The 14278-nt window shown below is 42.1% G+C and overlaps 1 protein-coding gene across 3 annotated transcripts in view; it reads left to right on the forward strand.

The window, feature by feature from the left end:
* Positions 1-14278, forward strand: part of PCDH15 (protocadherin related 15) — a 359782-nt gene that overhangs the window by 82163 nt on the left and 263341 nt on the right. For all 3 annotated transcript variants that reach the window (XM_086616980.1, XM_086616981.1, XM_086616982.1), the window contains one exon: positions 13205-13365. In XM_086616980.1, the coding sequence (XP_086473106.1) occupies positions 13205-13365 (161 nt within the window). The remainder of the gene's footprint in view (positions 1-13204; positions 13366-14278) is intronic.

Raw genomic sequence — 14278 nt, forward strand, 5'->3', positions numbered from 1 at the left:
AATATTGGTTGAGGAGGAAGAACCAGAGGACCTTTGCTCCACATGCATCTGCCAAGATCCTGAGGCTTGTCTGTAGGGGGAGAGCCAGGAAACCCCAATTGCTCCAGCTTGGCTGTTTTCTCCCCCGTTGAGTTTTTGGGACTTGCAGGCTCTCCCATTTGGCAGGAGGAACCTAAAAGCCTTAAGAGCCCTGGCTGCAGCTTTTCTCTCTGGTCACCCTGCCCCAGAATTCGGGAGCCATAGGTTCACCCTGGAGATCCCCACGCTCCCAGGGGGATTTTGGGGTCAAGTTTGTCATTTGAGCTGGTCGAAGGTGGCACCACAAGTGTCATCTCAGGCTCCTCTGTGTTCTTGGTGCATGTAGGCACCGAGAGCCTGGTCTTGTGTTCCCAGCAACTAAGAAAGTAAAAAATGAGGCAGATCTCTGATAAAAACTGGTTTGTATTGCAGCAGCGTTTGTCAAACCTGACAGATGAGGAACATTTTCAGGAACTTTTATTAAAAATAGCGTTCTGAGAAAATTAGCAGTCGAGGATCTCGAGAGGAAACGGAAAGACTGCAAATACAAGCTTTTTCATGCATGGTCTGTAGTTGCCTCAGAAAAAAAGTCGCTGCAGTTGGCACTAAGTTCAGGAACACTTTCTGTTTTCAACAGAAACAATTTTCGAAGTTGCATTTCTTTCAACCTGTAGGTGCAAATTTCTGTCTTATTTAAGGACTGGTCAGTGTACACCGTAAGTGCTGCAGGTTTTCGTTTCTGATTTTAAAATCTGGCACATTTGCACTCAATATGTCAGGTTGTAAATGTAGTTTGAGTGCATTAGAAGAAAGAGGCAAACCTGTTAACTTGAGGAAGGATCTGGGAAGAGAAAGCCCAAAGTTAAAGAAGGTGCATGTAAATTTGAGGGAAAGTGGTTGGACTTTTGGGTTGAATGCAATGTCACAGATTTGGGTTAGATGAACCGGGCAATGGAAACAAGGGTGTGTTTGCAGGTGAGGATGTCTGTTCGTAGGTTTGGAGAAGGAAGGTACTAGAGAGGATTGTTCTGCAGGTGATCTTTGCAGTCCTGCTCAAAGGTCATGAGAAGATACCGTGTCTTTCTGCTGACTGCAGCTGCAGGGTTTGCTCTACGAAATGCGTTTCCTCCCAGAAATGTTCTGCAGGTAGAAACTGTGACTGGACTCCTCGATGCTGGGACTTGCCAGGTGCATGGCGTAAGACTGGGACTCAGTTGGGTGCACGTGGTGACGTTGCTGTGTCTGGGATGCGTGGGGCTGTCGTAATCAGGGGGAGCTTGACTGTATTGCACAGGCTCAGTAAATTAAATCTGAAATGTGTTGTACTGGAAGATAACTGGTGTGTGTGTCCTGGGCTTCCGCTAACGTCTCTGTAGTCGCACAGCTAAAACCGTTCTTGCTTTGTCCTGCCGTGGTACCTACTTGGCAGATAGAGAATAAATACAACATTTATTAATATTTATTAATACGGTCTTAATAAAATAAGCCGGGTCTGAAATAGAAATGAGATTGGTTTTGTGATAATGTATTGAAATGGGAAGGCCTGGATATCCCTGGGAACATGACTCCTTTCAAATGCAAATAGTTTTGTTTGCAGGTTCCTAACTTAATAATCTATGCATGTAGTCAGAGAATTTGTGTTCCAAGGAGCTCAGTTCTGGCTGGGAATGTACACAAGCTTTGTTAATATCCGTGATTTTTTCCCAAAGTACCAACATAAAGCCAGGAGTTTTCAACGTGGCCAGGTGTAATAAGCTCACTCGCAGAAGAGAGAACTTCCAGTGCAAAAGCTGGTTTGTGGAATTAGGTACCGTGGCAAGAAATGGCTGTTACTTTGGGATAACTTCTACCTCGTGAATCATGGCAGAATGTCACTGTTCCGTAACCTGGAATTGTGTGAAGTTTCCCGTTCCCGTGTCCCCTTGTGCTCCGAGGTTTCCCTGTGCTGGTTCTCCCTTATCTCTGCGTGTTTAGTAAGGCAAAAAGTAACTTTCCAATTGACTTTCATCAACTGGGCCAAATGCAGGAAGAGGTCCAAGGTGCGAATGGAAGTACAACTTGCTGATGTTTCTGCTCTGTCTCTCAAAATAACAGAGTCATAGAATAAAGAGCCCTCAGTCTGTTCCTCTGGCTTCAAGTACAGATTTGTCTTTTTTTCTGATGAAAGTTTGTCTTATATATTCCTGAGACATCAAGTGCTGAAGGTCTCATCTTCTAAGAAGCCTCAGGATCTTTCCTGGGTTTAGGTGAGGAGCTGGTATGTCTGGCTCTTATTCCAGTTCCTTAATCCAGGGCTACCAACAGGGCCCCTGTTCTCACTGTCTGACTCGTCTTGCCGATCTCCGAGTAGTTCCTGTGTTCATTTGCTTTACTTCTAGGTGAGGATGTTGTGTTTGCCCTTGGTTTTGCTGTCAAGTGTTATTTCCCCTCTTTACATCACCTTTATTCATTTCAAAAGCTTTTTCTCTCATCATCTGACCCGAATGAGACACAGGGATAATTCCCATCCTTTTTTTTTTTTATTTCTCAGAAAAGAGTTTGTCTAAGTACAGTAAAACTCGTAGGAAACTTTATGGTGCTGATGTGCTTCCTTTGTCAGAGGACACGTGACTGGAGCGAGTTCCTCTATTTCTACATAGCTTCACCCCTGCAAAGCCCAACGCAGAGTGGTTTTGTTTGGCCTCTTTATGCATATCCTTGTTGTTGTTGTGCGCTGTGTCTTAAAGATCTAAATCACCTTCAAGAATTGCTGCTGCCAAGGTCTTCTGGGAAACGAGACAAGAAACAAAGTGTTTGCTGGAATAGCCTGGAGACTTTTTATCTTACTGCTGACTGTAGCATGTGCATTTTTATTATTTCTGTGCTGTCTGGTAAGAAGAGGAATGTTTTCTTTGCTAAACGTTCCCAGAAATTTTAGCCTGTGTATTTTCTGTTGATGGCCTTTCCGTTGTGTGTCGGGTACTTTCTAAGGTAGCATTTTTGTTAACGGTCATTTTCTTTCTGTCTGTACATGTTGTCTGGGATGAGAGCACCGATCTGGGGGTATTTTTTTTGAGAATTGACAGCTTTTTGTAGAAATAATGGAGAATCTTAGGTCAATCTTAGCAATCCGTTTTTGGTCCCATTTGCTAAAAGAAAAAATAAATAAAAGAAGAATCTGACAAATCAAGGTCTTTCAAATTTTTATTTCAGCAGACATTTTAGTGTTGTGGGATTGCCAGGGACTCAACAGCCTATGTGGCAGATGAGCAGGTGGTCTGGGGACCAGGGAGGCTAAAAGCCCCTGGATCCCTGGCGGGATCCTGGCCAACAACCTTGACTTCTCCTCTAGTTGTCTGGGGAACTTCTACTGCTCTGCATATCCATGTCTGCTGGCTTGGAGAGAGGTCAGATGATTACTTTTTCTTCAGTAAGCAGGTCGATGTGTCTTGACCATATGCATGGTTAGCTATTTAGAAATAGTCCCTTGAGCAAAATAGAATTGATGCCTCCTCAATGTCTGCAGTTGTAAGCTTCATAAAGCTTCTGAAGAAGAGCCTGTGTGGTTTGTAAATGCCTCTAATGTCTTTTTTTACCTGTAAAGCCAGTAAGCCCTTGGACAAGGGGGATCTGGAGCCAAGGAGCATGTGGAGGAGGGAGATATAAGTAAACTTGATTTCTAGAAGTAATTTGGTGAGTTCCTTTACCAAAGCCTCATGCGATGAGAGGTAGGATTCTTGCACTGATAAGAAAGTGACCAAAGAAACCCCAAACCCAGAATCAGAATGGCTGATTGTCACAGTAAAGGAAAGTCACCAGTGAATCCTTCCAAGAATGTGCACCGAGACCTGTTTTATTCAGTGTGTTTATAAGTTTTCCGGGAGTAGAGTGCTTGGTTTGGACAGTTAGGCTGTCCAGAGTAATTAAAAATTTACAAAACAGGGCAAGGTGGGAGGAGTATCCAGAAAACGTTATTATTGAGTGTCTAGGAGAGAGAATGGCAGATGCCAAGTGTAATGTAGATAGATGAGAAGTGATCCTCATGGGGAGAAAAGTTGGTCTTCACATCATGTGTGAAATAATGGGCTTCGAAGTGGCTGTTATCCCTGCAGTGAGCTTAGGTTTATTAAGGATTTGTGTTTAAAAAAAACAGACCAAACCAACGAGCCAAAACCTAAGCTAAAATGCCTAAAAGAAAATATGGCTCTAAATAAAATGTTACAAATTATTAGGAAAATATTGTTTTGCATTTCAGAGCATCATTTTGCCGCTAGATAAATTTATACCTTGAACACTGTGTGAAGTTATAGTCAAATCATTTCAAAGAGACTAGAATAAAGCTAGAGATGGGCAACCAAGATGATCAAAGATAAAGGACCACTGGCCTTACGGAACAGCTGCGTTCTTGACGATCCCAAGATGCTTCGACTGGACTGAAAAAAATTGAGGAGTGGTGTCAAATTCTGACTAGTGTTCGGTGAAGGTATTGGAGGATGTCAAAGAAATTAGCAGGTTGAGAGTTAAATTCTGTGACCTGTCTCTTCTTTTTTTATCTGTGGAACGCCTTGCAAAAGCTGGAGTTTGATGGATTTTTTTGAAACAAAAGTCATCGAAGGCTGTTGTAGACATCAGGACAATCTCTTGCGTGGAAAATGCCAGCACTGTGATTTGCTGGCATCTGGGAAGGTGCGTTTGGGAAACATCATCGCTTTCTTGCTCTGCTCTGTCCTGAGCGTTGCCTGTTGGCTTCTGCTGGAACCAGGACACCAGGCTAGATGAGTCTGTGGTCTGATCTTGTACAAGTTTTTGCAAAGGCAATTATATATATTAAAAAAAATAATCTGATAAAATAGGACTGAAATTTTTTCATCTTAAAAACAATCCTCTGTAAATAATGATTTATAAGGGTCGAATTTTTAAAGCAATTCAGTGTAAACCTTCAGATGTGTTTTGATGGGAGTCATTGCATTTGCCTTCTGTACCATTCAGTGTTAGAGTGGATTCAGAAGAGATGACAAATGTTAAGGAAAATAGAAAATTTCCCCAGAAGGAATTTTTGAAGACCGAAAGAGAAAAAATGGTCCCTTGTGGGGGAAAGACATTGAGTTCTCTCACCTGTCTCCTTCAGGCTGGTTTTGCTTTGCGGCTTGCAATGTGGAGTATTACCAGACATCTAGTTAAGGACTTTGCAGACTGTAGTCTGACCCAATAGAGACATTCCTGTGGTCCCATGTTGCAAAAATACTGCTAAACGTAGTGAAAAGCCACCTTTGATGTTTAGAGGCTCCATTCAACGCCGTTGGCTCCTGACCCCAGTGCTGAGTGAAAAGGAGGGCAAGACGTGAGAAGCAGAAACCTTTGGAGGGCAGGAGGGTGATGGAGATGTGCTGCTGTGAGTGATGTGGGACAGGCACAGCAAAGTGCACCTCGTGAGCTGGATGCAGAAAGAGAAATGAAATGTTGGGAAGGCCTTACGTAAAGGTTCCTTCTGCTAACTTTTTGGTTTAAGGTCTCATAAAGGTGACTGCTGGAGGGGAGGGGGTAGGAAGCAGCCAGCATAGCCGTGGCTCCAGTACTCTGTGAAGGGAGCTCCATTTCTTTCCAATTTAGCTTAGATTGTGTCTACAATAACTGGGAGTAGGACTCTTGATTTTGCTCGGTGTAGTCTGTCCCAGTATAGTAGAGAAACAGAGTCTGTTGAGATCCAGCAAGTATAGTTAAGCTTCTGGTAGAAGTACTGGCTTCTGTTGAGGGACGGAGAAACAAAATGCTATGTCAAAAATCAACAAACTCGAGTCAGTCCTTGGACAGTAGCGCTTTACTTAATTTAGGTTTGTCAGCACCAAGAGGCTTTCTATCAGAAACACTTGCAGAAAGAGAACACAAGAGCAACGTCCGTGGCCTCAGCATGGGGCTGTGGATGACCTTGCCCCAGTGAAACATCAAAGGAGGAACAAGCAGACCCTTCTGTGAACCAAGCAATTATCCTGCTGCTGCAACCCCGAGCATTAAAAAAAAAAAAAATTGTTTTTGAAGAAGGATTTCTGAAAAACTGTTTTTATGTTTTCCCGTTTTAAGCCTTTAGTATTCATTGTTTTCAGCTTTTTCTCTAACTATACAAGGACGGACGAGGCACTTGTTTTTGTCTGAGATGCTCCTTTGCTGTCACAATTTTAGAGGATGGGGCTTTGTGCAGAGTAACACATTACGCAGGACTTCGAGTGAACTTGCAGCTTCTAAACTGATCCCCAGCCAGACCCCAGGCCTCCCCAGTCCCTAGTGGTGTTTGTGTTAGGGCAGTATAGTCTCTACAGCCTGGGTTCTATTTTTGTATATCCCTGCTCTGTTCTCTGGCTTTTTTAAATGTCTGCTTCTCTCAGTGCTGTGATGGGACCCGAACTCTGCTTCCTCTTATGCCTTTGCTTTCTCCTGGGCATCCATCTCTGTCTTTCTGCAGTCACTCTTTGCTTGTTCACCTCTTGCTCATCTCTTAAAAGAGGGGTGAGTAACAAAAACATTAATGTAGGTCGATACACCTAGGAAGGGAATTACTGAATATTTAGTTAATTTAGTAGTTAGCATTTGACCATCATGCTTTCCTCTTCTGTTTTCTTTGCATCCTTATTCGCTATGTTTTGATGGCAGATGTGAATGCTGCGGGTCGTGTTTTTCAGAGTCACGTATGAGTTGTGTGTGTGAAGTACTGAGGCTATGGCTTTTTGAGATTCTGGTCCCATTGTTTGTGAACATGGAGGGAAGACAGGGAGGAAGGACCGTGATTCTTAATGTCCTGCAGAATAGGCATACGTATGCTCAGATCTGACGGCGATCCCAGGGCTGCCTATGGAACATATTCCATCAATCTTGCTGCATAGTTTCCGCCTGGAGCAGGAGTTATTGTAAGTGCTAGGTCTCTTGTCTTCATGCCAGCTGGAAAGCACTAAAACAAGAAAATGAGTCACCTTTGCTTAAAACGGACCCAAACTGGTGCTCTACAGTGTCTTATGGATGACCTTTTCCCCACGGTACACCCACTCTTACAGTGACTCAAGGTGGGAAGGCATAAGGTCCTTGTGGGAGGACTAGGAATATAAGCCTCAAATCTGAATTTGTCAAACTCCTCGTTTGGCCAAAATAATGGGCTGGGTTTAATAATGCTCTGTAATTGCACAAAGGCTGTGGCTGCACGCGGAGCAGGACGGGAGAAGATGGACCAGGACAGCAGGAAAACAATCTTGAAACAACCTTGGAAACACCTCAACAATCCCTGCTGATGATGGGAGGCTGGGGCGTAGGAAATGTGTAATCCAGGAGGTGGCTGTGTGGAATTATCCTGGTTTTGTGTATGAACCTGCAGCATGGGTCTAAGTAAGATTGTTTTAATGTTGAGAATTTACTTCTGCAATAAGGTTTTCATTTTCCATTGACTTCTAATTTATTGGTATTTAATCCATCCTATGCTACAGACATACACCATCAAACGTAGAAAAATAAGTTTATGATCCAGGTTTAATTATGAAAACTCTATAGAATATAAAAAAAAAAAAACAACCCAAACACAATTGCCATTTCAACTGATCCATCTAATGCCTTTCTATAAGGAAATAATCCCCATTTTCCAATTGCTTTGCAATCAGGGGCAGGCAGAGGAAAGCAGCACAGAGATACAGGTGGGGTTTTAATGCACGTTTGCTCTGTCTGCAGAGCCCTTGCGTATCGCACGCTCTGTGAACGTTGCTCAGGAGTCGCCGAGTGGAGGAGAAGCTCTCCAGTGCATGCGGGTGGAACTGGGGCTCTACAGCACGTTGTCGATGGCCCTGAGCAGGCAGAGGTGGGACTGGCACATGGAGACCTTCCTGAGTCTCTGCCCATGTTGGTTTCTTCAGCTTGACCAACAGAAGATGCAAGTGCGGAGGCACTGGTGGGAACGTTGTTCGCCCTTTGGCAGAAGGTTTATAACCACTTGGTCTGTCTGATACGGGGTTTCCCAGCTCCAGTGAACGTCCCCAACTGTCGCTCACCGTCACCACCACCAAGTCTGAGCTTGCCACAGCTAATTTCAATGGCTCTTTACAAAGCAGGAGTTTCTCATTTCTTCAGGCTCCCTATTCTCGCTGTCCTTGCTTGGTTGATTTTCATTTTTTAACAGACTAAGTGTGAAAAAAACCTGCTGCTTTAGAGTGCAGAAGTGATGAGTTTCCTTCCATCTATTGACAGCTATTGGTACTTGCCCTTAACTGCAGCTTAGTGAGTCAGAGAGTGTATTTATGTGTATATATTTTTATCCCAATTTTTCTTTTCACTTGTCTTTTGGAAGCGCACCTCCTTTCCCATAAGTGAGTTAAGTAGAATGTCATGTTGCTCATGGAATGTACAGTGTGTCAGATACCTGATTCTTCCAGATGGGTGCCATGACAAATCCATAGTTGGTGTTCCAGGGTAGGAAACACCATGTATGTTTAACATAAATTTCCTGACATGTTATTTGGGCTTGTTATACAGACTTGATGAATGTGCTGAAATGAAAAATATGTGTGAACAGCAGAATATGATTTTTTTATGATCTTTAGCCTTTTTGTACATCATACAGCTGAAGTAGCTGCTGATGTAATTGGGCAATATTGGAGGCTAATTGTGCTGTTGCAGGTGGTTTTATCTTTTCATCAACTTGGAAAATAACAAGTTTTAGACTCTCTTCAAAGGAAGAATAAGTACATTTGGATGATAAAAACTTTGGGGGATTATTATACTTCTGCCTTGGCTTCAGACACTCTCTGCAGAAACAGAGAATGCCATTTAACTCCTAAAAGCAAAGCGCTGCTGGTTCCATTCAACTTGAATCATGTTTTCTGGTTCGTGTGCTGGCATGAGGGTTATTCCCAGACCAGTCATGATTCACTGACTCCTTAAAAAAGGGCTCTGCCGAAACATTCAACTAAAATAATCCCAAGACAGGTTAAATCATTTAATAAGTGAGTCCTCACTGAGTGCTGAGGGTTTGCTGTCTTTAGTAGAGCATAAACTGCAAATTCTGTCTTTCATGGCTTTTGCACCCGAGTCCCTCGTAATGCCCTTCCCATAGAAAGATCGTCGTTTGCAGAAACTGATCTGTAAAAACAAACCCTTCCCTGTTATTTTAGTGTAATACAGATTTTCTGGATTCCTCACCATAGAATAGTCTAGTGTACAACTATTGTTAGAATGTTTACAGCATTTTATAGTTTTTATTTTTGTTGTCCCATCTAGTAGCTACTTGTTGAATAATTCCCAACAAGCTCAGATAACATTTCAGTGTAAATGTCATTACTTTCAGAAAAATAGTATTACACCTGAAAATAATAGATCTTTCTTCTCTGGTACGGTCTGTTGGTTTCTGGACTTTGATTCCTTGAGGCTTATTCTGTACTAATCCCTTGAAAATCTGTTTGGTCTTCCCACAAGGCATCTCAGGCATCAATCAGGCTTCAGTGAAGGTGGAAAAGCAGCCAAATTGTGGTGTTCTCACAAGATGAAAAGCTCCTCTTAAAATCTACTTGTGTTGGTGCACCGTCTAACTTTCACATCAGTCTTTTTTTATTTAGCCAAGAAAAATATCAATAATTATAGTCCCTGGTGTCCTTTTCAATGGCTTGTGCACGCAGGACAGAAGTGCAGGGAACAGTGCTGAAATAATATTGAACATTTGGATGTTTGAGTGTAACTTCCCAGAAGTTGGGTACAAGAAACACACATCTACGTGGACCACCTCTCTCCTTATCATGAGTGGCAGCATCTTGCTCAGGTGCCCTCAGTAGACTTTGACCAACCCCTTATCCCCCCAATACTGGAAAACTGAACTTCCAATATAATTACAGAGGAAGGAATGTGACTTCTATAACAAGGTAAAAGATTTTGCTCCAGCTAGAGCTTTGTTTGAGCTTCTGTTTGTGCAAAAAATTACAAAAGCAAATTGTCTAAACTTGTTGTTTTAGCGTGTTGCAAATATCAAGGGATGCGTTTGATTTTTGTGGTCTCATGTATGGAGGGTTAATGGGCAAACTGTTGATGCGTGTGTTCAGATTTATGGTTAGGAGGTGACCTTCCTGGTGTTTTAGGCCAAGGACAGAGGCAGGACGTAAGGAACAAAAGGACAGATACCTAAATGGGGGGAAAATAAAGACCCAGAATTTCAGATTCTTTGTAAATTAGAAGAATAATACTTTAAGGATGGCTATTAAAAGGCTTGTTTGCAAACTGCCGTGTCTTGAAGAGAGGGTACAAGTGCCTCATGAATATCTGAAGAAGAATCCGTCTGTTTTTAAGAACATAAAAATCGCTGTATCAAAACAAACCAAACAGAAGTGCTTGCTGTTGTAGAGTGCGACAAAGGAAAGTCAAACGAGATGCAGAATTCAAAGCAACGAGGTCAGTTAAGTGGCAAGGGTTTACTAGAGACCGTACGAAATTCGTCATCGCATCAAGATTTTGAGTTGATAAAATATTTTTTTTCTGGTAAGTAATTGCAATCGCTTATTCTCGGGTTCCTTAAAAATGAAAGCTGTTTGAGCTCTTTAGCCCATGCAGAAGGCTGCGTTTGGCAGAAGTCATTCTTCTAGGAAGTAGGCAAGGGAGAAGGAAGCCTCCTTGGACAATGAGCAACAAACCATGGTGTAGGTAGCCTATACCAAGCCCAAGCGGCCTGCAAATGCCAGATAGTGAAACATTTGATGTATATTGCTGGAATTTATAGGTGCCTTTGAGGTGTGTGTGTTTTCCTCTGATGACCTGTACGCAGTTGATGGAAGGGTAATCGCGACCTTCACAGGCAGTGCGACTGCGAAGGACGGAAGTGATTGATTTCCCTTTGCTGCTGTCACTTCCATCAGGACCTACTAATGTTATATGATATTCATAATGATGTTGAGTTTTGTAGAAACCAGGAACCAGTTTTCATTATAGGACAATCTTTCTCTTTTTTTAAAAAAAATACTCTAATTTTCGGAGGAGAGAAATAAGCGCTCTTTATGTCACGATTGCTTAAGCATCTGACAGTGGTGTTTTGGTGGGCAGCTGCGGTGGCTCTGTGTCCTTGTAACTTGTACTGTGATGCTCCTTTGCTCCTCAGGGACTTACTAGTCTTCAACACGGGAGAGAGGACAGAAGCTGTTGCTGCTTTTTCCCTCCCCTATTTCCTAATTATCCCTTGCAGTGTGTTTTTTCACTACTTTCACAGCCCTCTCCTATTTGCTATTCTGTGTCATTTGGTGGTTTCATTTGCCCTAGTTCTTCCATCCTTTAAGCTCCTCCCTTTCCCAGCAAGAATTTTGCATGTGATGTTTTCTAGAAACACCACCTTACAGATCTGCTGGGCGCAGGTGGCCCTTGCTGAAATGCCAGATGCTGTGCTGTTTACAGGTGGAAATTGCAGGTTATTTCCCTCGAGGGCCATTCGAAGGGAGGTGTAGAGCCTTCTGTTGGGATTAGTGCTGGTGAAGATGTGGCCAGAACCTAGACTTCGCCTTCGGGTCTGAAAAATCACAACAACTGAAGCTATTAGGATGATTGTGGTGTTTGTTATTTTGGGTGGGTTTTTTTCAGGGAGGCTTTTTTGGGGGCGCCTTTTGTTCAGATGACCTCAGATTTGGATTGCTGACCTTTCTTTGCATCATTATTGAGGTACAATAACGAGGGCAATGCACAGAAGCTGGTGGGCTCTATAGATTTTAGAGGAGTTGGTGACTAGACATAAACACTTGGAGCTGCTGCAGGGTTGGTAAGCAGCATGGTGAAATCCTCTTTACATGAAAGCTAGTGGTGTCTCCCAAAAGTTGTATGCCAGTTGAAGCTACTGGGTCAGAATATAATCATACAGATGGTATTCCATGAGAAATTGTGCTGGTAACCATAAAACACGTGGGTAGCAACTGCGTTTCTCGTGTGGCTAAAAGGATGTTGCTCCTCTGACTTGACACCAGGCTTTGGTGTACAGTTAGGAAGTTTGGCAGTATTCCTTCCTGTCATCTCCATTGTGTTATAAAAAGCAGTTTCAAAATTAAATGATTGAAAAAAACCCTTACTGTGGTGTTTTCCTCAATAGGACTGTAAACCAGTTGGCTGTGGTTAAGACCAGTAATTAGCTTTACTGTTTCATCCAGAAAAAGCATTGGCTCAACTCAGAACCCACCACCCCGCCCAGCTGAATATATTTATGCAAAGTCACTGTTGTTATGAAGTGAAGGTGTAAAGAAACTTTGCTCTGCACTTTGGAATAAATTATTTGGGCCTTTAATGCAGGAGGTTATGTGATGAATATTTTAGACTAATTTAAATGTTCTGCAGCTAGTGACGTTCACAGATTTTCTCCGTAACTGGGGATGAACTTCCACAAAGATCATTTCTTTTAATATTTCAGTGTGAAGAAAAGCAAGTAGTGTTAATTTTTCAGAAAAGTGAAATCTTAGGCAAGTGTTTATAAATACTGTGCCTGCAAATCTGAGGCACCAGAGTGCAACGTTTAGGGTAGTTAGTAATGCTTGACATTTAGAAAGTTAGTTGGAGTGTTTTACGCAGGAGATTACATACATTGTGGGTACTGTGAACTGACTGAGAGTTTTAGGCAAGACTTTTTAACTGACAGGATGGGACAAGAAAAGAAAAAAAAAAAGCACGTTATATATGTTGAATAGATGGCTGGTCCTAATGAAGTGCCACCTTTGTCTTGGTAGACATAGTTTTTATGTCTTTATGCTGTGATTTAGTTTTCTGTTGCAGAACTCCTCATGTTGCAAAACCTTTTTTTCCTGGAGAGCTTTATGTAACTGTTGGGTTTTTTCCCCCTCACCTTGATGTGTCACTCGTGCTGTGGAAAATTTATTCTGGTTTTGGTTGTCATTTCAGTGCTTTCATTTGTCTGAGGTGAGATTGGGTGATGATTGCTCAATGGAGGGAAAACTCATAATGTTAAATAGATATCTGTATATGATGGGTCAACATAAATTATTGGGCTTTGCAAGTGCTTCTTCTAGCATTGTCTGAAATAGCTTCAGTGTCAGGGGCAGTTTTTCATTACAGATAATAAGGTTCAGACTTGTTAACCATCACTCGAAACGCAAAATACCAGAAACTCGAGTTAGAAAGCTGTATTTTCAGTGTTGCCACCATTACGAAAATACATAAAAATGTAGATGCCCGTATGAATTTCTCCCCCGTGTGTTTTTTGTTTCTGCAGGCACTATCCTGGTTGACAATATGCTGATCAAGGGGACAGCAGGAGGGCCGGACCCTACCATTGAACTCTCCTTAAAGGACAACCTAGATTACTGGGTGATCCTCGATCCGATCAGCCAGAGGTTATACCTAAATAGCACTGGCCGAATTCTGGACAGAGATGTAAGTTTGGGATTTGTTGTTTTTCTTTTCTCCACATAGACATGAAGTTCTGAATCTGTGTGTGCTGGTAGAAAGACCATAAACAAAAGACCTGCTGGAATATAATAGCTGCATCTTTCTTTTGTCCCCAGCTGGATGTGAACAGAGTTAATTTGGTTATTTATTAGGGCTTGTTGGGGTTATGCAGGATCTTGACTGTTTCTGCACAACAAATGTGTGGACAAACACAACAATAAAGACTAAACAAACGGATGTGTGGGTTGGCAGAAATACATATCGACCTGCGCTTGACTTGTTTACTGAATTAAAACCATTTTTATTCTGGTTCACTGCTTTTATCTGGAAGAAGTGCTGCTCACCTCGGGTCCTGTGACACTTATTAAAAGCCTGCTCTAGCCGTGTGCATTGACTTACGAGATGCGAGAGAGAGCCAAGGAATTGTGAATATTACAATTCACTTATAAAGCCTGACATATTCAAGTGGGAATTTGCTAGTTTAGATTCCCTTTTTAAGGCAGCATGAAATTGTGTGGTGTGTTCATTCTTAAGAGCATTAAAGAAATATCATTAGGCTAAGTTTGATTTTTTTATAGGAAAGATTAAAAGCCCCAAATAAACAGGAGTGTTCTCACCTATGCTGATTTCCTTGGAGAGAAACACTTTACAAGTAGAGATGTTTTCTCACAGCATTGCTTGCACAATTTCTTACAGCATTGCTGCAGTTCATCAGAATCTGAAAGGAAAGTTGACTCCAAAGTGATTGTAATCAGCAGGGAAAGAGTGCTTTAAAGATCAGGAGCTCTCCTTGGAGTGCATGGAAGTTTGTTTTGTATTAGCTTGTTTGATTAATTTGTCTTCTCCGTGTGTTTTGAGATATATTCATAAGTACCAGAAACAAGATGCAAATTTTTCT

This window comes from Tauraco erythrolophus, chromosome 9 (assembly GCF_009769465.1).
Source record: "Tauraco erythrolophus isolate bTauEry1 chromosome 9, bTauEry1.pri, whole genome shotgun sequence".
Classification (NCBI taxonomy): domain Eukaryota; kingdom Metazoa; phylum Chordata; class Aves; order Musophagiformes; family Musophagidae; genus Tauraco; species Tauraco erythrolophus.